Source organism: Haliaeetus albicilla, chromosome 24, assembly GCF_947461875.1.
Source record: "Haliaeetus albicilla chromosome 24, bHalAlb1.1, whole genome shotgun sequence".
NCBI classification, from domain to species: Eukaryota; Metazoa; Chordata; class Aves; order Accipitriformes; family Accipitridae; genus Haliaeetus; species Haliaeetus albicilla.
The window spans coordinates 20,304,265-20,330,970 of NC_091506.1; the positions used below are offsets into that span (position 1 = coordinate 20,304,265).

The 26,706-nt window shown below is 48.6% G+C and overlaps 2 protein-coding genes across 9 annotated transcripts in view; both read left to right on the forward strand.

Annotated features, from left to right (window-relative positions):
* Positions 1 to 23,926, forward strand: part of IP6K1 (inositol hexakisphosphate kinase 1) — a 39,143-nt gene extending 15,217 nt beyond the window's left edge. For 7 of the 8 annotated variants that reach the window (XM_069769658.1, XM_069769657.1, XM_069769661.1 and 4 more), the window contains 5 exons: positions 14,250 to 14,596; positions 16,950 to 17,160; positions 17,778 to 17,962; positions 20,261 to 20,436; positions 21,308 to 23,926. In XM_069769658.1, coding sequence (XP_069625759.1) covers positions 14,374 to 14,596; positions 16,950 to 17,160; positions 17,778 to 17,962; positions 20,261 to 20,436; positions 21,308 to 21,817 — 1,305 coding nt within the window. In that variant the 5' untranslated portion in view covers positions 14,250 to 14,373 and the 3' untranslated portion in view covers positions 21,818 to 23,926. The remainder of the gene's footprint in view (positions 1 to 14,249; positions 14,597 to 16,949; positions 17,161 to 17,777; positions 17,963 to 20,260; positions 20,437 to 21,307) is intronic. The other variant, XM_069769663.1, reaches the window with a different exon arrangement.
* A 458-nt stretch (positions 23,927 to 24,384) lies between these two features.
* GMPPB (GDP-mannose pyrophosphorylase B) lies at positions 24,385 to 26,673 on the forward strand. Its single transcript, XM_069769670.1, has 8 exons — positions 24,385 to 24,543; positions 24,617 to 24,697; positions 24,774 to 24,822; positions 25,278 to 25,579; positions 25,655 to 25,733; positions 25,832 to 25,959; positions 26,145 to 26,327; positions 26,480 to 26,673. Exons 1-8 carry the CDS (start codon positions 24,415 to 24,417, stop codon positions 26,609 to 26,611), a joined length of 1,083 nt encoding a protein of 360 aa, XP_069625771.1. The 5' UTR covers positions 24,385 to 24,414; the 3' UTR covers positions 26,612 to 26,673.
* The last annotated feature ends 33 nt before the right edge of the window (positions 26,674 to 26,706 follow it).

Here is a 26,706-nt window from a genome sequence, read left to right on the forward strand (position 1 = left end):
GTTTTGCTTTTCCCTCAGTTGTATGTGTATATGTGATAGCCACTGAACTACAGTTAAGTACAATACGTGGCAATTTTGGAGTTTTTAGTCATACCCGACTTAAACTGCCCTGGAGGATGTGTGTAGAATGGTGAGAGGTTAGTTTGTAAAGGAGAAAAACAGTCACTCGGAATGTAATTTCCTTTTCAGCAGGTTACAGCCTCTTTGGGTTTGACCCACATTCTAGTATAGAAGGTGAGCTGGAGGTTTTCCATCAGTCCAGATGTACTGTGTACTTTAATTTCTTTTAAGTGTTCCTAAAATACTAGGAAGCATCTGATAATCTTTTGGGAATATCAATCTTGAAAGCATACTGTTTCTTTTGAGCTGGGCAGGCTCAGGTATATCTACTTGTGCCCAAGGAACTGTAATTGCAAAATTCAGTATATGATGCTTGCTTTGGAATTTTTTTCCTTTCCATTGTTGCACTTGCTGCCTTGCTGCAGCCAGTGGTACACTTTGGCATTAAGAATTCAGTTTAAGCTATCTAGTGTGGTAGCGTGCTAAATTAAGGTGCCAGTTTTGAGCAAAGAGGTTAATGGTCTTACATAACGTTTGTCTTGAGGTTTTTTGTCACTGCAGAATTAAAAATAGCAATTAGAAGTTCTGTTCTGTCCTAGTTGTGGATTTTTCTGTGGAAATCAATTATCTGCAGCAACTGACATTTTTTTAATCAAAGCTGTTTTTTTCTGTTTTTAAAAGCATCATAATTCAAAAGTTAAGAACAGATACTAAAAATCCAAGTTCACCACAAGCTGCTTATGTTTGTCTTTCAGTTAGCGGTCTCTTGGAAAGCTGTAGATCGTTCTTATTTTATCAAAACTACTTAAGGAATGTAATTTGAGCTCCTCTGCGTTTACAGCTTTTGTAATAATTCTTCATGGGTTTAGCTCCTTGTGGCTTTTGTGCTTCTGTGGTTAACCCTATAGCCGCTTCTCTGTACAGTTATTGGTTAAGACTCTGAACTCTTGGCTTCACTTAGCTGTTGCACTGTGTAGTCTGAAACGGCCAAAAACATGGAGTGTTCTTACAGAGGCATCTGAGAAGATCTTCTGTTGTGTTAGCCACATACTTTTCTTTCCCCTTCTTGAACATTTTACCATTTGTCCCAAATTGAAACTGACTGTATCTGTTGGGATTAGCTTGTATATGTGTCTAATCTCATCCTAAATCTCCTTCCACAGAGATTCTGCATCCTTGCTGGTGATGTGTTCCTACCTGTTAAGGTTTCTCCATGTCTAGTCTTTACAGTTTTTCTAACTATGGAATTCGTAATGCATTTTAACTTTGATTTACTTTGTGAAGGAAAAACCGCATATGTTCACCTGTAAGGCAGTATAGATTGCTTCGCGTCTGTGCGCTATTAAGTGGCAAATGAAATGATTCTTGATTACTGCTGTCTAGGGATCAATCATTCAGGACTTGCTTCATAGACTCCATTCAGAAGTGTCCAAATGGTGTCTTGTTGGAAGGTGCAAAACCCAAAAGAACGGGGGGAAAATTGTCCTCAAATTCTCAGTTCCTGGTGTCTGTGAAAAAAAGATTTATATAACTGAATTTGCTGCAGTCTACTCCTTCGCTTTCCATTTGAGATGCCAATGTGTACTTGTAGTGCATTGCTGCTCCTTGCTTCTTGAAAATACACCTGGACTTAGTGCTCTCTGAGACTTTCTGTTTGGTTTGGTATAGTCTGTGCATGAGCTGTGGAATGTGAACCGCATTCACTAGACTTGCCCTAATTTTTTAGCATATGATGATCTCCGGTTCTTAGTTGTTCCTTGATGAAATGTCCGCTTCCAAGGGTAGTCAGTAGCATGCATGTGCAAATAAGCTGCATTGGTCTGCACTAAGCAGACCTGCAGCTGGACATACGGCAGCCACAAAGCAGAGTCCCCACCGCATGCCACTGGCTGTGGCTTTCCCTGCTTGCATTAGAGGTTCCATTTAAAGTCCTGATCTTTGAGCAGTGACCTTAAATTCTTCTCATATCTCTCTGCTGATAAGAATAAAGAGACAAGACATAGTATTAATGTATAATATCAGTGGGCCAGTAGCTGAGCAGAGGTCTCCCCAGGGTAGGATTCATAATCCTCTTAAAGGAGAGGAGAGCCAAAGAGGCTTTGGGAGGTCACCTTTTGCAGGGTGAGAAACAATCCCTGTGTGACGCTCTGCCTCTTTGATCAATTTATTTCCCTTTTTCATATTTCACTTCACAGCAGCGGAAAATAAGTCTAGATGAATCCTGCAAGAGTCTTGATCTCTGCGAAGCTCCTACTGCCTCAGGTTTGCACAAGCAGAGACTACCTGCCAGAAGACAGCTGTGTGTATATGGGTTAATAATCTTATGTGACAGCGTTATGAAGTCTTACTCTATACAGATACTAGTCTATTACTCATGAGACACTTAGAGCATTCTTTGATCTAAATGGGACCACGTGCTTCTGCTTAGCACTCTGCAGCTTCACCGCAGTTTCACCTTTGCCTTATTTTGTTGCATGTATATTTTACTTGTATTGGAAAGTTGTGAGAAATTCAGGTGTCTGAATGCAGTCCTAAAGAAGTCCTGAGAAGACCCTACAATGTCACTAGCATTAAGGTATCACAGTGCACAGTGAATGGTGAAGTGTTCGGTCTCCAGCAGATGAGGGGTACATACATGCAGTTTTCGGAGCTGTGATGGCACAAGACCCTTTTCATGGTGGGGCAGGGGACAAATTACTAGTTCCAGCTTCATGTCACCTTTAGTATCACTGCAACACATCTGGTGAGGCTTTCACCTTTCTGAGTATGGCTGCACATAGGTAGCTCTGGTATATTGATTAACAACTACTCTGGCTAGTACTTCAGTTGCACCCATTACTGCTGAAACCTGTTTGATTATGGATCACTTCACAGTAACTGTTGCAGTGGTTTGCTACATAAAGCCCTTTAGATGGATCAGCTCTTGCTTCCAAAAAAGCTTGGTTGTGCAGAAGTAGTCAGCTTTCTGAAGTGACTTTCTTAATAGTTTAACCAAGGTAAGGAGAGCCTTGGACATAAGCCAGGGAGCAGTTTCTAAGAATTCTTTGTTGTTCATGAATCAATGTTGTTTGTATAATGTTGTTGTCACTGTTCCTTCTGGCTTTGCTCCCCGGTACTGCTTGCACATGCTGCTGCTGTTTGTCATGCCCTAGTTAATCACAACAGGCTGTTTCTCACTCTCCCCTATATATTTTTAGTAGCTCCTTTGCTCTGAAAATAATGCTGGTAACAAAGATTTATTTTTGAGGAAATACGGCATTTTAAGTATTAATGGTGTGTTGTGGAAAATTAAAACATGAAGAATTAGATTGCTGATTTTTTTATGTACAATTTAAATCTTTTGTACAGAAGTGGTTTTGTTATAAATATTACATAGTTCTATTGTTGTCTATGTTGAGTAAGAGTGCAGCTTTGCAGTTGCTTGAAGTTGAACTTTAGCCTTTTCTTTCTTTGCCTTTAGTCACAGGTTCCCACTGTCTTCCTTCTTTTGATGCTACGGGGATTGTTAAACCTCATGGTACGATCTGTTAGGGACCTGATCCAGCTGAAAACTAAAGGCTTTTTGTTTTGTTTTTTTTATATTGCTGTTTTAGTTTCCTACCAGATTGGGTGCTTAATCTAGCTGTCTGCAAGAGTGCTGATGCTGGTGTAAAGAAGACATCAGGAGAGAGGGGAAAAAGTTGAATGATCTTTCTGCTGGGAGCAGCAACTCATGTCTCTTTAAAGTCAGGGTGAGACTGTTCTCTGCGTGCATGGTTGCAGGAGAGTTGAAGCTGAATGAAATTGGCCCTGCTACTTTTCTGCCTGCTCTTGCCCTGCTGGATGATTCTTCCCTTTTACTTTTGTTGGGCACTGGCACTAAACCAGTTCAGGAAGCCACATTGGCAAAAACAACTACTTTTTTTTTTTTTCTGGGTTAACTTTTTTGCCAGGCTTGTTTCTGAGCGGGGTCAGGTGAGTGCCAGTGCTGACTCAGGAGAGAGGATGGGTTTGAAGAATGCTGACTTAGATTGATTTAAGCTGTCATGGAACTATACCCCGAGATGCCTGTTAAGGAAAGAAGGGTAAGATTTACCAAATACCGATTTTGTTAGTATTGTGTGTCCTCGTGGATTGATTTGACAACATCTACAAAGCAAGGCTGCTGAACAGCTTAGAGACTGTGATTCTTGCCTTCTAGAGCAGACACAACAGAAACTGTAGAAATCTTTTTTCCTGAACCTGTTTCATTAACATGCCTCCTACCCTGTTCTAAAAGTCAAATCTTAATGGTTATTCAATCTTTTGTGCCTTGTTTTCAATGAGAAGGCCTTATATAATGGTGTGTGTCTGATGTGGGTACCTGTCACCAGCTGAAAGTGAAGAACTGAGAACCAAGTCCTTTCCAGTAGGTTGCCAGGCAGCCATCAAATAGGAAGTATTTTCAGTTGGTTGTGTTTCAGACAGTATTTGAGCCAGTAATTTGGGAAAAGAACCTTCAGTCTGTTTCTGTCATGGTCATTTCTAAAGCATGCTAGCATGTCATCATTGCCCAGTGCTTATTTTGATTTTTCCACTTTCTTTTTGCATTTCCATGTTAAAATCAAAATTCAGCTGCAATTGAAGAGTTGCCAGATAGAATCCCCACTCCTTCAATGCCACAGTCTTCAAATCGGTGGGAATCTGTGCATCACATAGGCCTGAGTTTTTTGAATGGAAGATCACCAACATAGTTAATGGTTATGCAATTTCTAGGAGAGTTTTGTTTCAGAACTTGGCCCAAAGCTGTTCATTCGCATCAGTGACTTTGTTAGTCATGTTTTTATATTTATTTCAGCATGCAGACTGCAAAAATGACATATAATTTAGGACAAGCAACAGCTCAAGGGAGCTCAGTAGCCATGCCTTACTTGTAGGATATGCATCAGTGTGACCTCATTTTGTCTCATTAAAGAGACCCTCCACGTGGTTGCAAGCTGTGGCAATAAAGTACCCTACGTGTTCAGTTTAGTAAGTAATCCTGTTCTACAGCAGCCATGAAATAAGAGGTGAGCTGGGAATGCAAACGTTGGCTTTAGGCACAAGGATAACCATCAGCAATTCAGGCACCTTGTGCTGATACAACTGTTTGTACAGCTGTACAATAGATTGGGGATCTGACCTGGGTTGAAAAGTAATCCTTAGAAAAAACAAAACAAAGTGCTGGTTTATTTTTAACTGCGATCAGTTTCCTAATTTGATTCATGGTGAGACTGCAAACAGTTGTACCAGCACAGCAGAGTTGAGTGGGAGGGTGCTGCTTATGCTGGTGCAGCTATCGAAGGATTGCCTTGTGTATCCATGGTCTGAAGAAATAACTGAAGAAGGAATTGGAAACTGATTTGGCTCCATCAGTGCCGAAAGAAATCTGAACATAATATTGGATTTTTTTTTAAAGCCGGGCATTTGGATGGAGTTTGCTTCGTTGTGGAGGATTGCTTTAAAGAGCAACCAAGACAAGCGGTTGTCTCCACCCTAAAATCTGCCCTGTTTTACCAAACTAGAGAGAATGTGGTGGATGAATAAAGTATCAACATGCACTTTTTCCTTGTGCGGACCAGGCTTTTGATGTGTGTTTTTTGACTGTCATTCCCCTATGAGAGAGCTAGAGGCCTAGCTGTTCACCTAGGTTTTCTTCCTTAATTCAATGTTTTTACAGATTCTGAAAGCAGAAAAAAATTATGAAGTGTAGGCAGATGAAACTTTTTTGCTTGACTTTTAATTTCAAATAGATTATATATTTTGTTTTTCTGTTTAGGTCTTGTTTTTTCTCTCTTGTTTTTCCCTTATCTTCTGAAGATTCATTATGAAATGGTGGAGGGCAAAGAGCCAGAAAACACCCCTTCTTTCTCTTCTTTGGCAGCCCACATATGGTCTGAAAGTGGAGTATATGTGTGCCCTTGCTCTTGAGTTGGGGGAGTTGACTGGTTTTCCTGTTGCAGAACCCTCACTTTGGCCTCTCTGTGCTTTGCTTTCTGTGTGTGGCAGGTGTAAGATGCAGCACATCGACTGTTCCTTTCAGTTCCTGTCAGCCACCCCCTCAAGCCTGAAAACTGATTTTATTGCTGCACAAGTACTTCCCTTTTCTAGGATTTTGGTGCTTTTGCTGGAGGTTTCCTCTTGTTCTTAACACAAGCTGGGAGGATCTTGTCCCATCTTCTCACCAGCCTTCCAGGTGTCTGTACTGGCTAAGAGCCCTGAGGGACACAAGCTTAAGGTGCACAACCATTTTTTTACTTGTCGAGTCTGTGTGAAGGTGTGAGTGGGAGCTCAAGCTCCAAAAGTGCTTGCACACGTGTATGATGAAAGCATCTTTCTGGCTCAGGGGCCAGCAGTTACTCTGTAGGTGATTAGGCTGAACTGTCTTCTTTGGCTCTGGCCTTGACACCACCAAGGACTTCTGGGGCATTTTTAACTAGGAGAAGATGAGATAAGAACTTACTTAGGAGGTGCCAGTTGTTCTCTTCACCCCTGTTGTGGCACAAACCTGAGACTGCCACTCACCTGATTGCAGTGGATTTTCATCTGTTTGGTGGGGCTGCCCCTGGCACTGAGCAGTCTTCCCCAGTGCCATTCATCTGGCTAAGCTCTGTGCATGTTACCACAAAAATCGTACCTTCCTTTTCTCTGCCAGTGGCTTGCTGTGTGGTGTGTTTGTCCTCTGGTTCAGCATAAGCATCGCCAGCTCTGACTCATTCTCTTAGTGTCAGCAGATTAGTGTGGTGCATTTACCTGCTCATCTGTCCCACCTTCTGATGCTGTTGAGGTTGTAGAATTTGGTACCCACAGCTGACATGAAAGTGCAGTGTTTCTGAACATACTGCTCATCGTGCTGAACTCAGCATAGTTATTCCATCATCTTCCTACCGGGGAGGCATTTGGGTGGAGTTACCTGGATGATTGTGCAGTCCTTCAGGACTTCCTTAGGGATGTGGCTGGCTTATTTAAGCCTCACTGTTGGCAAGAAGGGAAGGTCTGTGACTGAAGAGCAGGTATGCTTTATTACCAGCATGAGGCGGGAGGTGAAGTTGTTCCCTCTGCTTATTCAGTCTGTTAGTTGAGTTACAAATTCTTTCCAAGTTAGTTTTTAAGCCAAACCTCTTCAATGGGATTGATGTGATTTTTTTTTTTAATTTTTTTTTTCCTTGCCCCCTTCCCTGCTATGAATGCAAGGACTAGTTTTCTGCTGATGAGCATGTTGAGTTTTCTGAGCCCCTTCACTAGTGTGAATTCAAGAAATGTCTTGGTGGGTTAGGTTGATTCCTTATGGTTTGTGACTGTTGAAAGTAAGTTGCTTTCTAACTGTCTCTGTTGGATTTGAGAGCTGTGCCGAACAGCAGCATTTGCATTGGAATAGTTTAAAAATAACCTGTATCCAGCAGAGACTTTTTTCCTCTTTGTAAATGAGATGAAGAGAAGCCAGAAATTAGCTCACAGAAAGCTGAGCAATGAGGCCTCACAAGTATTGATCTTCCCTAAGCTCTTCTCTAGAAAGCATGTGTCATTCTCATCTCCTATAAAATGCAAAGCTGATATTGGATGACCCTGCTCTCCTAGGCACAAGCTTGGAAGAAAATCTTCTGGGCTGGTACTGATAAAGCAACCTTTGTTAATGCATGTACGTATTCAATCAGGTCTTGCTGCTATGGAAACTCAGGCTTGGACTGAAGCCAGTGCTTTTGAACAGAGGAGGAAGGTGCCCTTTACTACTGAGGCAGGGTATATTTGTGGTGAGGTGCAGCAGGATTCAGCAGCTTGGCTCCCTCTCGCTCATCCTCCCTGCCTACTGGAGAGGAAAGTGGTGATGACCAGACCAGGGCTGGACCTTCCTTCAGCCTCCCTTTGCAGTGACACTGATAGCGGTGACAAGGACTGGCAGGTCCCCGGGCAGCCTGTGTCCTCCTGCCAATGTGCTGCATTTCTCCAGTGAAGAAGGGGAAGCCTGGAGAAAAGAGCAGCAAGGGAATTAAATCAGCTTATATCGTCCTTGTTATGTGCAGTTCTCTCCTGCTCCCCAGCCTGATGTTATCACAGTAGTGCCAGGTTTTGCAGCGTCAGGCCGAACAAGAATACAAGCTGGAAGAGGCCGTTTGAGCCCTGGCTTTGGTTACCCTCACTTGCAGACAGCTGCATGACAGATGTTCACAAAGCGTTGCAGAGCACCTGCTCCGTATGTTGATAAACGTGGCAGACGTTCCCTATGCACTGTTGTGTGCTAAGGCTTGGCTTAAAAAAAAAAAGGGAAGCTACCACTGTAGCATGCCAGTGTGAGAAAACAGGTATTGTCTGTGCCCTGGGTCTAGATCCCTAGGGGACTTCAGGTACCTTGTCCCTCCTTGAAAGCATGCCATGCTTTATGTGTAGGTGACAGCAGAAGAGCCTTTGCAATTCCTGCTAATCTGGCCTCCAAGAAAAAAAGCTGCCTTTAACCCCGGATCTAGGCACTGGTTTTAACGAGTGGTTTAGGCATTCCAGCCATAGTTAAAAGTGCATAGCACAGCCTCTCTCTCTTCAGAAAGAGCTAAAAAGGCTTGGCTTCCGCTCCTTTCTTAGGAAGAGAAGAGGAGAAAATTCTTGGTCTCGCAGGCTACTGGCAGAGGTGCTAAAGCTTTTTGACTGGTGTGTTCAAGTATGGCACAAATAGTCTTCCTTCAGATCTCTAGGAGACAGAAGCATAGGGTGTGCTGAAGGACTTGTAATACAAGCTTGATTTTATTTTCCATGTGGTCCTTTCTCTAAGTTCAGTTAAGCTCTATCTTAAAGTAGAGCTTGGCTCTTAACTTGTGCACACTTTGGCAGTTGGTGCATTTGTGACCTGTTGTTGAGGCAGGAAAAGTATTGGCGAAGGAAGCATGCTTTTGTTCAGCTCATGGGTGGAGCACACCTTTTTAGTGGTTATTGTCCTCTCCAGTGGCCTTTGTTTACTGCAGTTCCTCCACCAGCCTCGCTGTTGGCATTCTCTTCTTCAGCTGGCATTCTGCAGCAGCTTTTCTTAAGACTTCTGTTTTGCTTTTGATGCATGCATGCAGATTGTATTCTACTATCTGGCCTCGATCTGAAGAGCTACACTTGCCTTGGTGAGGGCAGCATGTCCAAAAAGGGCTGTATTTGGTAATAGTTCAAGCATTGGACAAGATGCAGGGGAAGGCTCAGGATTCAAAGCTATGTGCTCAAGCAGTCTAGGAGGGTTTGTAGCTTCCCGGATACGAGGCTGGCCAAATGTTTCTAGTTGTCCTAAACGTTGCCACGGGTTCTTGCAGAGTTGTGTTTTCTGCCCAGGGGTCCCAGGGGTCATCTCCGTTTTCTGCTGACTAGACAGACGTATCTCAGGCCTCTGGGTCAGCTGTTGTGCTGGGAAGCTGATCTCATAGCACAGTGGGAGACTTTTTTTTCTTAGACTGGATTTTCTTCTGTAGAAGTTGGGTCATCCAGTCCAGTGACTGGAAGACACCGTGCTTTTCAGCATGGGTGCTAGCTGCTGCTTCTCTTTGCTGACAAGACTAGCTCACAAGAAGCAGTCACCAGGCACCCATTGTCCGGATGCCTGGTGTACTGGTATTTTGTATTCCTGTGCTTTGCTCCTGACTGTTTTGGGGTTGTTAAGGGAAAGTCAAACTTTTGTCAGTGTGACCTTGAGGTCAGTATTTATCCCTTGCCTGTGGCCTGGCTCCAGAATCGTCAGTGGCCATCTGCCTTAGTCTTCATCACCGCAGGTCCTGAGGGCTGGCCACGGTCCTAGGAGCCGCACCAAGGCGATGCTGGAAAGACAGACGTGCAGGCTGCTTACAGTGAAGGCATGAGTCAACAGGGCTTAATGCAGTCAGCTTTCTCACCATGTAATACATCACAATTTTAAATGTTTGTTCTCCTTTTTATTTTGGAAAATAGCTTTACTAGTGAGTCATGAAGCATTGCCAGTGTTCCCATACAAGACGGCTTATAAAGAGTGGGAACGTCAGCATCGTGGTGCAGTTTGCAGTAATTCTCACACCCACTGCAGTGCAGCTCTCTGCCCCCACCTCTCAAGTGTGTAGTGACCTCTGAGGCTAGTTTCCCTGTCACCTTAAGTTACACCATCAAAGAAGACATCCCTGCTTTTCCCACTCGCTTGTTCCTGTGCTGGCATCCTCAGGTGGCAGTGCTCTGGCGCTGTGAACTGGCAGGAGCAGGCATCTCCTTGATTCTGGTGGTGGTCTGGTAAGACATCGGTAGTCTTCAGCCAGGGTTCAGTAATGTTCAGGAGTACTCTGGCTGGGTCTTCAAGTGCACAGCAGTGTTTCTGTGGAGGTGTGTATTCCTGGCTGGAGGGTAATGTTCGTATTGAGGGCAGGGTTTACCCCACTTAATGGTTAGGAAGAGCAGAGTCACCTTGTGTGTATTCCTGACTTTTGTTTGGAAATATTTTGTGTTACTACCAGAAAATACAGCTTATTGCTCTTCTTTATGCCCATCCTGCTAAAAAGTAAGTGTTTGAACAGTGAGGTATGCAGTACAAATTGAGAGCAGATACACTAATAGGCATCTAGACTTAAATATTGCAGAGCAAATTCTCTTCCAGTACAAGAATTTTGTACTGGGGAGGATAATGGAATATAGGATGTGGTATGTCCTTCTGCAGTCACCAATAACTCTGCTCCTGAACTTCACCCCTCACTTCTTGTGAGTCTGGCTTGATGGGTGATCTGTCTTGCTGACTATAGCTCAGTCTGTTGGAAGGGGGAATGCTAAACTAGCCTGAATGTTTTACTGCTGTTTGAGCTATAGTGGTGGCACTGGAAGATACCAAAGGATCTGCCTGGATGAACCCTCAAGCTGTTGTGTGGATTGTGCACTGCATTTTACAGTATAATTGGAAGGACTCTGAATTTTATAAGCCAGGTAAAATAGTTGAACCTGTGCCTTTGTGTAATAGAGGAAGGACAAGTAATATTTAGGCCTTCAGATAGTTTTCTGCTTTATATTTGTTTGAAACTGCTGGGATTCTTCTGTCTTTTTGCGGATAGAGTGCATGTTTAGTAATAACCATTTACTTTGATTTAGTCTGATGAAAAACACTAAGCTGTATCTAAGCTATAAAGTGTCTGTTTTTCAAGCTCTGTAGACAGCTTCATCTTTAAAAATGTTCTCTGAAATGCTAATTGCCACAAAATATTTTTTCTCACATTCATTTGTACGTGGGAATATATTGGCTATATTGCTGTTTTCTTTAGAGCACATGGATGAATATGTGGAGCAGTTCTAACTGGGTTTGGAATCTCTCCCCAACTGGTGCCTGGCTCCTCTTCTGTCACAGCCACAGAATGTGTTTGTGTGTAGGTTTTTTTGTTTGTTTGTTTTGGTTTTGTTTTTTGGGCTTTTTTTTTTTGGTTTTGTTTTTTGGGCTTTTTTTTTTGGTTTTGTTTTTTGGGCTTTTTTTTTTGGTTTTGTTTTTTGGGCTTTTTTTTTGGTTTTGTTTTTTGGGCTTTTTTTTTTTGGTTTTGTTTTTTGGGCTTTTTTTTTTTGTTTTTTTGGGGGGGGCTTTTTTTTTTTGTTTTTTTTTGGGGGCCTTTTTTTTTTGGTTTTGTTTTTTGTGGCTGTCACTCCCAGTGTGCCTGCACATCTGAAACTTGTCATATTGGGTTTTCTTGGGGCCGGTGGGGTACTTAGCAGTGAGCCTGGGGTACTTCTTGGTGGCTGCAGCCTGTTTTTCATTGCCACTTTCCCAGGAGCCCTTGGATGACTGCAGTCATCTCATGGATACCTCTAGGGCATGCAGTGGAGAAGGCTTGAGGGACTCTGCAGAGTGGGTGGCTGCTGTCCTCAGAATAGTTCAGGTGGCATATGCTTTGTTGTTGCTCACCTTTAGGAAAGAAGGCTGCTGAAAGTAGGCAAAGGGTTCAAATCTCTTGCTCTGATGGCTGAAATCTGCCTGTAGCCCCCAGGTGAGGCACTCCTGATGGTGAGAACAGCCTGTGTGGGCTTTGCAGGGGGTGTGTCTGCCTGGGTGTTTGTGATCTCCATCTGAAGTTAGTGAAGGTGTATGAGGCTAATGAGTCAGCTTAGATAATCCCCCTTCTCTAAACTATGGATAATAGTACTTCCTTCTGTCACTGTCAAAACTGAGACCCTGAGACATTTTGTGATTGGCTTTCAGTGAAAACTGGGACTAGTACCAGACCTGAGCATCATATGCATGTCTCCTGAGTATGGCAACTACTGTTACCGCACAGATGAATCTCTTATTTCTCTTGTCCTGTGAAGTTTAAACTACAGGAAGGTGTGAAGTTAAACTTGTCCCCTATATTGTTTGGAATAACTGAGAACTCGGCTTTAGGCATTGGCAAAACAAAAGAAACTGAATCCAAGACAAAGCTATGTCAGTAAGGGGAGATTTAAGTTTGTAAAGCATTTGTCTGATTCTATGAAGTGCTGATCTGTTGCAGATGCTGGCACCTTGCTTGTTCTTGTATATTAACTATCATTAAACCAAACTAAAATATATGTGATGTAAGCAAGCCTCTGCTGCTGAAATTTCTTCTTGATGATAAAGCAAATAAGAGGGAGGAGAGAAATCCACAGCATGTTTTTGTCTTTGTGATATGACTTAGGCTCTGAGTGAGTTTAGGAGACAGAGACTTTGAAGGATACTTTGAAGAGACTTTGATAGAATTGCTACAGAGAGGAACCATCTGTGTTGTTGGGCTTTTTTTGCCTTCCTATTCCCTGCCCCCCCCCCCCCCCAAAAGCCAGCTAAATATTCACATTGTTCCCCTGACACTGAATGTAGTTGTGTGGTCATGTAACCACAAAAGGAAATGTTTTCCATTGGATCAGTGAGATGATTCAACTCAAATGTACGTACACTCATACTATCCCAAAATCCAGTGCGAGGGAGCAAGCAGGAACGTGCGCACAGGGAGAGGAAGTGTTGTCCTGTTGCAGGGAGCTTTTGGGTTAGGTTGGGTTAAACATGTTATGAAGTATTGACCCTCCTTTTGAATCTCTTGAGCTGCATCTCTTGCATGATTGAATTGGAGGGGAGGGAGAAGAGCCCATCTTCATCCTGAACTTCCCCCAGCCTGGCAGTGTTGTGTAGCTGTGGAGACATCCAGTGGCTAGATGAGGAACAGCCTGAACTGTGTCCCTTGTTCAGGCCTCCAAGATCCCTCAGTTCTTAAATTATTGCCCTTGGCTGTGGCAGTGCTAAGAAACTAGAAATTTGACAAATTCAGAAACTGTAGTCACCATACGGTTCTTGAACTGAAAACTTTGGATAACTCATTGTTGTGAGGAAATCCTGTGGTATTTTCCCCAGCAGCCTCAGGAGCAGCTATGTTCTAAGCTGGAAAGGGCAAATCATCTGCAGAGAATTTGGATGGCTTTACTTTTCCATCATCCTGTGGCTGTGCCGGGCACTCTGCAAACGTTAAAAGAGCATCCGTCTTCTCCAAAGCACTTTAATCTCATTTGGATTTGGTGATCTCTCTTGCCTACCTCTAGAAATCAGGGACCTGTTGTGCATGTAGGTGCTGTGAAAGCATCAGGAAATAGTTGTTGTCCTGAAGGGCTTAGAGTAACAAAGGAGAGAATCTGAGTGGAATCCATTCATTTACAGCATATGCACAGCGACAGAATGACTGTCTTCTTTCGAGGGTCTTTCATAGCTTGAAGAGAAGCGAGTCAGTAAAGGAGGAAACAGTGTTAGAGTAGGAGGTGAGCAGGAATTATTTAGTCGTTTAGATATTAAAAATGCAGAGGCACAAGGTAGTGGAATTCAGATTCTTGAAATGTTTGTTCTGCCTGTGTCAGTCACTGTTACTGCTAGGCCGGTGTGGGCTTGGTTTTAATTTTGCTGTAACTTGGGGTTGGTGCTCCATTATCACGTTGCTTTACTGATAAGGAAGGAAATAGTATTTTCTAAAGATGGGAGGCTCAAAATACTCATACCTCCTCCTTTCCCTGTCTCTGTCAACCCTATTGGACAAGCTCTAGATGAGACTGCCTCTGAATTAGTGTGTGTTTACCTGCAGGATTAAAGAGGTGGTGAGGAGCATGCTGGAACAAGTGGGATGTAAACAGAGAACAGAAGAGGAACAGTTATGAATATAAATAAATACCAAAAACTTTTCTGAACCAACAGGGAGTGAATGCAAGTGGTCCTCTGTTCACAGGAATCTCCTTTGCTTTTTCAGGTCATTGTAAGGAAGCAGATTGCCAGGACTTCCCCCCCTGTGGCTGCCTGACTGCTGCTGAGGTACCCCTTCTAGCCCATGTGGCTCTCCCCATGCTCCAAGAGTGCAACTGGTGCCCAACGCAATGTGTGTTTGTCAAACCATGGAAGTGGGCAAGTATGGCAAGAATGCCACTCGATCTGGAGACCGGGGGGTCCTGCTGGAGCCTTTCATTCACCAGGTGGGCGGCCACAGCAGCATGATGCGCTATGATGACCATACTGTCTGCAAGCCCCTCATTACCAGAGAACAGCGCTTCTATGAATCTCTGCCCCCGGAAATGAAGGAATTCACACCCGAGTACAAAGGTGAGGCCTGTTGTCATTCCAGAATGCAGTTACGTGCTTCAAAAATCTGACCCCTCATGTTCCTGCAGCTATTGATGCCTTGCTGTCTTTTGGTGTCATTTTATTTGTTGTTTTTCAATTCTCTTTTGCAGGCTAGCAATTTGATAGGAGCGTTGGAAAGAAGGAAGTCTTTTTTTGTAGGCATGCAGAGTTCAATGTGCTTCTCCTTCTAGATAGAGAATATGCAGTGTGACAGTTGTAGTCTGAAGCTTACGGTTATGGATCTGTAACTGAAGTAATTTTACTACCACGTTATTGTCAATTACAGCCTTGACCTTGAGCAAATGAAGTTAGATTGTATACTGAGCATTTGCATATTCCAGTCCCGTAATTTATTGCTTCCTTATCCTGTCTCTTTTATGGACCCATATCAGAAAGCTGCTGAAGCAGGAAGTGTTTCTTACCCAGCACGGAGGTGAAGCCTTATCCCCATCTGCTTTGAAGGAATGGAATTTTCCAGTGTCTGTATTGTTGTAGGAGGATGGCAGCTCATCTGTATCTTTCAGAAGCTTGATATGCTTTTTGCCCTGTGTTTGTATTCAGGTAGCCTTCTGGGGGACTCAGTGTTCCTATTGCCTCTGCTTCTTTGCCACTGTGTGGCATTGGCAAGATGGTGCTTCACAGACAGCTGGGACCACCATCTGTTCAGGGTCTTGTCATTTGATCTGGCTGCAGCCTGAAGGTCTCAAAGCAGTGTCAGCTTACCTACCTGTGTCTGTATGCAGGTCATGAATGAAAGATACAGTCTCCAACAGACAGGTCCTCTTGTACTCTCGAGCCACTCTGGGGCCATATGGTGCTCTAGTGACCCATCAGAAATCCCAGCTAAAGCCTCTGTAGTTACTAGAATTGATATGGTGTCAGGCTTTCCTTGGGAGATGTGTTTAAAAGTGATGAAACTGATAGTCCAGATGGAGACTTGTCATCTTTAAGTCAGATACTTCCTGGTAGCCTAAAGGCATAGGGTGTGCACCTCCACCCCAGTGTGGGATTTTGTCTGAGAATCCCGTGCAGTTTCCTGATAGTCCCAGAAATTGTTCCTGCTGATCTGGGGGAGAAGACTATTGGGGATGATATTTCTTATATGGGCATTTGGATGTTACTGTAAGATTGGCCTTTCACAGAGATATCTTGAGGACCTTGTCCAGGCAGCCAAAGTACTTGGAGTGGCATTTATGTAGTGACGTGCTGGAGTCCTCAACTGCTCTGAAGTTGTCTTAAGCCGCCTGAACCTTGTTAGCATTGTCATGTGCAATAAGGAAAAAGGAGGGACAGTAACGTGATGGCCTGCATCAGCTAAGCAGTGCAAGGTTTCTTCACGTTTGTGGTGAATCATTTGATTCAGTGCATCTAGCATCTGATACTCCTGGCAGCTCCTCAATACTAGTGACAAGCTAATGAAAGATTTTTGTCATTGCGAGTTAGGAGATGGGCTGATAGCCTCATTTTCAGGGCTGAGGGAGTCCCAAAGATGAAGATGTCAGCCCTAACTAGAAGTGTCAGCTGTCCTGCTCTGTCGCTGGCCAGCTAGATACATTTAGTCTGTGCTGTGAAAGATCTATACCTTCCCTTGGACTATGGTGCTTTCTAGGAGCCTTCAGAAGGTCAAATGGGACAGGACACAAATGGTCCTACTTTGTCTGCACCTGGCTGAGGTAGTTTTACTTCCAGGGCCCCCTGTTTTTGTTGCTAGGAAGCCCTGGGACCTTTGCAGATCCCTTTTCTGCAAGACTGGCTGACTTGTGAGAAGAGTGGCAGGTGTCACCTCAGCTTCAGAGCTCTGTATATCATAGCTCAGATGCTGGAGAGCTCCATTAGCAGAGAAAGCACGCTCCTCCTTGGCTAGCGATGTCCTTGTCAACAACAGGAATGCTTCTGCAGGACACTGATACTTATCCAAATGAACTAGATATATATTTTGTATGCTTTGCCCCCCTCAGCATCTTGGTTGACTGTGCTTGACTTTCTCCAGTTTGACAACATTTGCTGCAAGACTGAATGGAAGGAAATAATCACATCCCTCAGCCTACCAGCTGCGCTTTTGTCCTTAATTTCCTGTGGGTGGCAGAGCTTACCCTGCTGCTGCTGCCTGTCCACTCAGGTAGCGACACAGAGCACTATTTGGGGTTTTTTCCTCTCTGCTGTGATGACAACATCTGGGTTCTTGTAGTCTTGAACCTCCTTTCATTGCTCTGGATTTGCTTTGCTGCTCTGTGAGCTACATTTTCCTCTCTCCTGTTAAACATCTGGGTGCTAGTGGTTGTGTGTTCCCTCCCCTGGGAAACAGAACTGACATGTCACTTCTCTCTGGCAGGTGTGGTATCTGTCTGTTTTGAGGGAGACAGCGATGGCTACATTAACCTGGTGGCCTATCCCTATGTGGAGAACGAGGCCCTGGAGCAAGATGATATGCCAGAGAGGGACCAGCCACGGCGCAAGCACTCACGTCGGAGCCTTCACAGATCAAGCAGCGGCACTGAGCACAAGGAGGAAAAGCCTGGCCTGGCCAGTGACAGCACCGAAAGGTAAAACTTTCAGGGCCAGTGACAATATGATGAGCAGGAAGTCTCTTCCCCTTTCAGCTCTGGTGCTCCTTTTGTTGAGGACATTTTGTGCTTCCATACAGTGACCAGGCTGTCTTGCACTTGCTAGCCTGGCACACTATGGCACTGCAGACTGTCTCAGGAGTTTTGCTGGCTTCAGGAAAAACTCATCCATGTGAAATGCTTCTGACACAGGATAACCTTTGGCAGTTTATTGGATGTGGAACCAAGCATGTGGAGGAGATTGAAACACTCTTAAGTCCACCTGGTTATTAATCCAGAGGTTTCTTCCAAGGGTACTTTCAATATGAGTCTCTGCCTCCTCACAGCAGCCAGAGCTCCCTGAGAAACAAGTGTTCCTGCTTACTCTGTCAATTACAGTACAACCTAGCAGAGATGTTAGATAGACCGGATCCTTGAGCATGGGTCCACAGCCCAGGGTATTAGTGAGGATTTGCTGTTAAGAAGGTTTGTATTATGTGAAGTGTGGAGCAGGAGAAGGAACAGGAGATAGTTGTGCAAGGGGGGGATGTGACAGTCATAAGTATCTGGAGAATGCATGCATTCTAACAGGCAAGTTTGTTCTGTCTTTATACCAGCAGCATCCAGGAAACGAAGAGTCCACGGGTGGACTTGCACATCCATTCAGATGTTCCATTTCAGATGTTGGATGGGAACAGCGGTCTGAGCTCTGAAAAGATCAGCTATAACCCCTGGAGCCTGCGCTGTCATAAGCAGCAGCTGAGCCGCATGCGGTCAGAATCCAAGGACCGAAAACTCTACAGTATCCTTTGGGAAGCAGAACTGAGTGTGTCAGGTTGCTGCTGCTGCCCCAGCCTTACATGTTTGTGCCTGAGGCAGCTAGGCCTGCATTTCCTTTGGCTTTCCTATCCTTCACACAACCAAAGTTGTATTACGTGTTTCTTTTCACTATTCCTTCCCGCTTCCCATACAGTGACACTAATGTCTGACACTGATGCTCAGAGAAGCCAGGTTTCTGACTAGATCTCATGTTTTTCTTTCTACTCTGGGCCTTCTCTTTGTTGGTTTATGTTTTGAACTGTAGTTCTTCATGTCAGGCTTTGCCTGGCAGCTGATGCAAGTCTACCCTGTTTGGTAATCCCTTGGGAGGGAGCTGTGTTTGTCCTTGTCACCTTTCTTGAGTCTCTTCCAGTTCTGCTGTATCCTTCTGGAGACAGTGACCAGAACTGCAGACAATACAGAAGATGCAGGTGAACTAGAGATTTAATGCTGTTGCCTCTCCCCTCCCTCATAATTCCTAACAAACTCTCTTGTTCTAAATGCTGTTTTGTTACCCCAAGATGCCATTCCTGACTGGTAATAGTTGTCTCTATATTGCTTTATGCATTAAGAATCTTTTTCTCCTTATGTTTATCATCTTGCCTGTAAACTTTAGTGAATTTCGCCTGCCCATTTAATGGCCAAGTCAGTCTCACAAGATCCTTGTGGAGTTTTCGCAACTGTTCCTCATTTTTGCAACCTTGAGTAGCTTGGTACTTTGAGCAAATTTGTCATCTTGCTGTTCACTCGCTTTTATGGATCACTTGTTGAAGAGCATGGATCTCCACAGAAAGACCCTGCTGGCAACTTTGGCTGTAAGACCAGTCAGGCTAGTTTGTAGTTCCCCAGATCTCCGCAAATCAGTGTTGTGGTGGCTGCTGTTCAGTCTCCTGGTATTAAAGCAGTGTTAAATGACTTGCACACCTCTTTATTTTCTGTTTGGCAGGCGATCTCTTCTCTTGGCATTTCAGTTTGAGAATTCTCTGAACTCAGAGTGTTCTTGCTTGGGAATCTGTAAGCTTTTCCCTGGTAAACAAAGAAGCAAAATATTAAACTTATTTCTCTTTTTAGGGGGGGGTCTCTTCACATCCCCGCCCATCCCAACCCCCTCCTCTGTAGCTCCTTTTGTCCTTTGTCTTTAAACTCTTTGGGCAGTCTGACTGGCTTCTTCATATGGTTGAAGATGGATTTGTTATTTTCTGTGCCTTCACAAATGACTCCTCGTGCTTTTGTCCTGAACTTGCCAGCTTGTGGGGTTTTTTTTGTTTCACCTACTGGAGCTTGATTCTGTTTTCCCCACATAGAAACAAACTTACTTTTAATAGCTGTATTCTTCATCATCTTAACTGTGTAGGCTTCCTTTTCCTATTCTCAAACATGTGCTTTGAGCCTCCAGCTTTTATTTTTAAATAGTCTGCATCACTTGCAGAGAAGTAATCCTCTTTGGCTGTCCTGTTCTTTTTAATCACACTTCCTTAATTTTTATGAAGTTCCTCTTTCAAAATCAAACATCGTTGATGATAGAATTTTTTTTTTTTTTTTTTTGAAATGTTAAACTTCCTTGCAGGTTTAACCTAGCTGTGCTCTGGTTGCCATTTCAGTGTAACATGTTGAACTGTGCCCTGCAGGGCAAACTTCAGGGTTGTGTTTTCCCCTTTGGGACAAGCTGCTGCACTGATTGTCTGGGGTTTGTTCTCAGCACTGTGCCCTAATGGAGGGTTTGCCCATTGTGCGTGCTGGTAATTGAAGGCTCCCATTACTGTTCTGTTTCCTGCCTTTGTAGCCTCCCCAGTTTCCCCATAGTCTTGCTGTTCTGGGCAGGCCAATAGCAACAATACTGTGCTATTGCTTGAGCCTTGAGTTTTTGGTCCGTGGGGATTGTATTGTTGATCCATATGGTTAAATTGCTAATTTGATTAGACTTTAAGCTCTCCCTTAACCTATCGGCAATTTTTACTAGCATACCGTGTCTTTCCTGACACCAGCGTTTTGCTCGTTGGTTCCCCCTGCTGAGTTTCCAGTATGCCTGTGTGTGACCTGCTTGTTTACTGTTGGCCATTCTGCTTGCCAGGCTCACTTCTTCTACCAACAGTCAAAGCCTGGGCACCGCTGTTTGCATTTTGTCCTTTTCCTCACCTCCCCAGACGGTTCGTTCCATCTGTTCTTTGGTTCCTATCTGTTTGTTGCCTGACCCTATCTCACGCTGGCCCAAGTCCCTGTCTGTGGTGGCCCGGGGGAGCGGTCTCTCTGACAGGTGAGCTCTCCTTGACGTGTCTCCCAGAGTTCCTTTTGCTGGAGAACGTGGTGCATCACTTCAAGCTTCCCTGCGTACTTGATCTGAAGATGGGGACCAGACAGCACGGAGACGATGCGTCCGAGGAGAAGGCTGCTCGGCAGATGAAGAAGTGTGAACAGAGCACTTCAGCCACCTTGGGTGTGCGCGTTTGTGGGATGCAGGTAGGGATCCCAAGGCTGCAGGTGCTGCACATTCCTTTTTGCAGCCCCATTAGACCTCCCAGTTAGTGTTTTCTGCTGAGCACTGAGTTACAGTGTCTTCCAGTTCAGGTAGGTACATCAGTGTTCATGCTACATGATTTTTGTCTTCATTTCTAAGCCTAGAACAAAGGAACCTGCTTCTTCTGAGATGGCCTGCTTTATCTGAAGCTTTTTTGTTCACAGACAATTAGGGCATTTTCTGATAAAATGATTTTTGTGGCTTAGTGTTCAGCTAGAATCACGGTGCCTGGGCAGGGGGGTGTCCTTCCATCCCAGCATCAGCTGACACTTGCTCCTGTACTGTATTGAGAGTTAAGAAGTCGCTTTCCTCTTGCGGCTCAGCTCTGCACACAAGGATTTGCTGCCGGTGCTGTTGTGCAATAGTCAACTCCTTTCCCCACCCACAGAAGGATCTTGTAATCCAGATCTCTGCCCACAGACTCTGAAGCAAATGAGGGCCCCTCATTAGCACATGCCACATAATAATGGCAATACATGCTGGCAGCTCCTGCTGCCAGAGGATTGTCCCAGTTGCTGTCAGCTTTGCCTTTTAAGCCTTGCGGTCTGTTATGCCATGCCTCTTGGGGACACTTGGACTGATAAGCTGCCTTTTGGGTGTCCTGGGAGAGAACCACTGCATGGGCACCCTGGCTGTGCCTGTGGGATGCACCCATGAGCTACTTTGGGATTCAGGGAACAGGCAGAGCTGTTTCCTGCTCGCTCTTGGGCATGGTGGGGACAGAACAAGTCCCGTCCGCCTTGTCAGTGCAGGACAGCTTAGGGCACTTAACCTGTTGCTCCCACTTGATGTGTGTTTCCTTTGGTGTTCTAGGTCTACCAGCTGGACACAGGACATTACTTATGCAGGAATAAATACTATGGACGCGGTCTTTCCATCGAGGGCTTCCGCAATGCCCTTTACCAGTATCTCCACAACGGCATTGAGCTGCGCAAGGACCTCTTTGAGCCTGTCCTCGCCAAACTGCGAAGCCTGAAGGCGGTTTTGGAGAGACAGGCCTCCTACCGCTTCTACTCCAGCTCCCTTCTCATCATTTACGATGGGAAGGACAGCAGGGCAGGGATGTTTGTGGAGCGCCGGCCGGAGACGCGCCTGAAGCGGGTGGACAGCTCTCTCCCGGAGAGCCTTCAGGATGGTGGCAGCACGGAGCCCGGCTCCTCGGCCCAGCCCAAGGTGGACGTGCGTATGATTGACTTTGCGCATAGCACGTTCAAAGGCTTTCGTGATGACCCCACTGTGCATGACGGACCCGACATGGGTTATGTATTCGGGCTGGAAAGCCTCATCAACATCATGGAACAGATGCGCGAGGAAAACCAGTAGCCCTGGGCTACGGCCTCTTATTCTTGTCCTGGTGGCAGGAGCAGACACGACCACCTACTACCACAGGAGAAAAAGCAGACAACTCTGGTTTTAAACAATTGTATTGCTCCATTGTTTTTAAATGTACTTGGATAGAAGAGCTGAGGGGAGGCAGGATGGAAGAGCTCCTCATGCCAACCAGACGGTTCTGACCGCACTAGCTCTGCCTTCTGGAGGAGGCTCTGTAGATGCTTGCTGGGTTTTGGGTGTCCCGGTTCTTTGCTCATCACGTGTGCGTTCTGGAGGGAGGACCTGGACGTAGGGAAGAGAAAGCAGGAGGGCCTGGGGCTCTTCGGGGGGCTGGAGCTGTGGCGTGAGGAGCCTTCTGCCTCAGGAGCCCCCAGGAGAGCCTTCCCTTTGAAATTCTCCTGAGTTATTTGGAAAGGGCGCTCAGCTAACAGTTGGCAGCATCTGTGGGGCTGATGGTGAGCAGCACAGGTGCTGGTCTGTGCGTTCGGTGGCGCTAGCTCTGCCCTGGGTTTTGCCGATGGGGCTTTGCTTTTGATGCTGCCTTTTTCTGCTGTTTGGGTACTGTGAATAACCAACCCAAACACGGAAATAAAATGACCAAATGCAACCCCTGGCAGAGCTGCGGCCAGGAGGGAAAGCCGCACATCTGGAGTTGTGCTTGAGCCCGGGGCCTGCTCCCTCCCCGACGGGGTGGCACGGGCAGGCCTGTGTATGGGCAGGCACTGGGGTCCGCGAGAGTAACTCTGCCCTGGACCACTGACCAAGCAAGAACTCAGCTCATGGGCTAGCAATAGTATCTGTAGCAGTTAACGCGACCCCAGCTGTGCAGCGGGGCGTTTTGGACCATTTCAACCCTTCCTGTTGTGTAATGTTGGTCCCACAGGTTGCACGCGAGTATGTCCCTGCAGCGTAAGGCTGCCCTCTTCCCCCGGCGGGCCTCTGCCCCACAGCCCCTGCTCCTCCGGCAGGTCCGTGGAAGGGGAGGCCAAGGGTTAGGGCTGTGACCCCCCCCCTCTTGTCCCTGAGGGTCTCCAGGGGGGCAGGTGAGGGGGGACCTGGCTGAGCGGTGAGTGCCATCGCCTGACTGTTTAGCTTTTGCTTCATGGAGTTGGTGTTGCCCAAAATAAATGACCAGCCAGCTGGGCTGTGCTCTGCTGCTGGGGCTCCCTCCTGGCATCGGTGCTTTACCCACGGCTTCCATTGATGAGGGCATTAACGTTTGATACTGTGGCCTGGTGGTACTGAACTGTACCCAGCTCTGCATCACACCCCCCCACACCCCCCTTTCTGTGCTGGGACCCCCTGGTTGCTCCCTCCCCTGTGTCACTGACTTGTTCCATGGCGTTACCATTACCCTGGCTGCCTGAGAAACTGCCTGGGTACCTGCAAAGCCAGGGTTGGGTGTATTTTTTTTTGGTTTTGTTTTTTTTTTTGTACTTCAGGAAAGCTTGTTTGGGGAATACTCGCATGTAGCATGTGTGCCGACTCTGTGTGTGCACGGTCTGCTTGGAAAGCGTCGGTGCTCGGCTGGCAGCCAGCCGTAGCTCCCACGGTGGGCGCAGGTCTGCGGCACTGGGTGCGGAAGGGGGCAGGGGTCGTGCCAGCTTTGTCCTTGACCGCACCTCTCTGCCCGTCTCCCAGCTACTCCGAAGCTTGCCCTTACCCTCCCGCTCTCTGGACGAGGACCTTTGACGAGTAACCCTGCCCTGGGTTACTTCTCCGTCGCTTCTGCGGGTGGCTGCCCCGCCAGGCAGGGTTCCAGGAGGGAGCGGGTCTGGTCGAGCAGCCGCGGGAGCAGATGCCCCAGGTACCGGGAACGGCCGCCTTGCCCTCCCTGGCCTTGTCCCCGGCGGGCTGCGCTGGGGCGGGAGCGGGGCCCTTCGTCCTGGGGAGCGGCTCGGCCTCCCCCCTTCCTCTTCCTCGCTAGGCCGGGCGCGGGCAGGGGACGGACGGGGCGCGCTGCCTGGGAGCCGCCGCGGTGGGACTCCCCAGCTTGTACATAGCCTTGCCCCCCCACTCCCCCCGTTTGTTTTTACATGAATAACCGCCCTGTTTGTGCTTCACAGAGAACCAAAAACCATTAAAGGATCTGTTTTTGTCCGTGGTGTGCCGTGCCTGCCTTCCCCGCCGTCGGACCCCGGGGACTAGGGCGGGGGGGGGGGAGGCAGAGCCGGGCTTGGGGGGGGATCGGCGTGGAGGCGGCGTGAACTTCACTACCCGCCGTGGGGTTCAGCCCTGCCGACCGCGGGGCAGAGCACCGGCCCCGGGCAGGCTGCGGTGGGCTGCAGGAACGACCCCGCCTTGCAGCTCCCGCGGCGGGGCGGGGGACGAGCGGGGTCCCCCGTGTCCCCGCTTCGCAGCGCGGCGGCTGCCCCCGCTCGTCGCTTTGCTTTTCCCCCAGCGTCTCGGCGACGGGCGGTGGGTGCAGCGCGGCGGCGGACGCTAGGACCCGGGGGGGGGGCGGGGCGGGCGGACGGTAGGACCGGGGGGGCGGGGTGTGGAGAAGGGGGGGCGTGGCGGTCGTCGGTGACGCGGAAGGCGCGCGCGGCGCTGACGTGTCGGTGCGGGCGCGGGGCGGCGGGGGGGGGATGCGGGCGCTGATCCTGGTGGGCGGCTTCGGGACGCGGCTGCGGCCGCTGACCCTGAGCCGGCCGAAGCCGCTGGTGGAGTTCTGCAACAAGGCGCTGCTGCTGCACCAGCTGGAGGCTCTGCGGCAGGTGGGGAGGGAGCTGGAGGCGGGGCGGGGGGGGGGGGTCGCCCCCCGCTGCCGTCTGACCCGCGGTCTCGCAGGCGGGGGTCAGCCATGTGGTGCTGGCGGTGAGCTACATGTCGGAGGCGCTGGAGGCTGCCATGAGGGAGCAGGAGCAGCGGGTAAGGACCCCCCCCCTTAAGGACCCCCCCCCACATACCCCTACACCCCCGCCTGCCGCTCACCCTGTGCCCGCAGCTCGGCATCCGCATCTCCCTGTCCCACGAGAAGGAGCCGCTGGGCACAGGTAGGGTGCGGGCAGCGGGCGGGGGGGGCAGGCGGGACACGGAGGAGGGCCGGGGACGGCAGGGGTGGGCTGAGGGGGAGGGTCACACACCGGGATGGGGACGCTGGGAGGGGGACAGCGTGGGTAGGAGGGTGGGTGGGGATGGGTAGGGCTGGGGGATGCTGGGAGGGGGACAGCGTGGGCAGCAGGGTGGGTGGGTGTGGATGGGTAGGACTGGGGGGGGGACCAGGGACACCGGGAGGAGAGGTATGCCAGGATGGGCATGGGCAGGATGAGGGGGACAGGGGACATCAGGACAGGCAAAGGAAGGACCAGGGACAGTGGGGCCGGGTGAGGATCCAGGAAGACTGGGGGCTTGGGGGGGGGCAGGGACGCTGGGACGGACACGGGTGGGTCCAGGAGGACCCGTGCCCTGGGCTCACCCCGTCCCTGCGGCGTCACTCACGGCCGGGCAGCGGGGCCGCTGGCGTTGGCGCGGGACCTGCTGGCCGAGGGCGGGGAGCCCTTCTTTGTCCTCAACAGCGACGTGATCTGCGAGTTCCCCTTCGCGGCGCTGGCCCGTTTCCACCAGCAGCACGGCGGCGAGGGCTCGCTGGTGGTGACCCGCGTGGAGGAGCCAGCCAAGTACGGCGTGGTGGTGAGCGAGGCTGACACCGGCCGCATCTGCCGCTTCGTGGAGAAACCGCGCGTCTTCGTGTCCAACAAGATCAACGCCGGGCTCTACATCTTCAGCCCCGGCATCCTGCAACGCATCCAGGTACGGGCCGGGGGCTGGGCTGGGCCGGGCTGGGGGTCTGGGCCCCCTGCTGAGCCCCGTGCCCCGTCCCCACAGCTGCGCCCCACCTCTATCGAGAAGGAGATCTTCCCAGCCATGGCGCAGGACGGACAGCTCTACGCGATGGAGCTGCAGGGTAAGGCCCCGCGCACGGTGCAGGCAGCATGGGGGGGGGGTCTTGCCTGCACTGCCGCCCCCACGGTGGGGGCTGTCACTGCAGCTCTGTCCCCACAGGCTTCTGGATGGACATCGGGCAGCCAAAGGACTTCCTTACGGGCATGTGCATGTACCTGCAGGCGCTGCGGGCCCAGCACCCCGAGAAGCTGCATTCGGGGCCCGGTGTCGTAGGGAATGTGCTGGTGGTAAGTGCCAGCCCCCAGCACGCTGGCCCTGGGCACGCGTCACGGGCTCTCTGCGTCCTCCCACCGCTGTCCTCGCTGCCGTCCTCAAGCTGTCCCCTCCTGTCCCCGCGCTGGCTGAGTGGCGCAGGCCGTGCCGAGAGCTCTGGCTGCCCTCCCGGCCCCGGCGCAGCCCCTCTTCCTTCCAGGACCCCAGTGCCAAGATCGGGGCAAACTGCGTCATCGGCCCCAACGTGACGATCGGGGCCGGCGTGGTGGTGGAGGACGGGGTACGCATCAAACGCTGCACTGTGCTGAAGGGGGCCCGCATCCGCTCCCACTCGTGGCTGGAGTCCTGCATCGTGGGCTGGAGCTGCTCCGTGGGGCAGTGGGTGAGGATGTGGGTGCCCTCGCAGGGGAATTGGGGCTCAGCTCTTGCCCTCCCACCTCCTCAGGCTGCGGCCGAAGGGATGGAGGGATAGGAGCAGGAGCGTGGCACTGAGCCCTGAGCCAGGGCAGGTGTGATAGGGCCTCTCTGGGGCAGGTGCGCATGGAGAACGTGACAGTGCTGGGCGAGGATGTCATCGTCAACGACGAGCTCTACCTCAACGGGGCCAACGTGCTGCCGCACAAGTCCATTGCCGAGTCCGTGCCAGAGCCGCGCATCATCATGTAGCAGCCCCTGGTGGGCTCTGCACTCCTGGCTCTGCTTGGATTAAATATTTATATTTCCATCTACTGCTGAGCGTCATCTGAGCATGGCCCAAATGC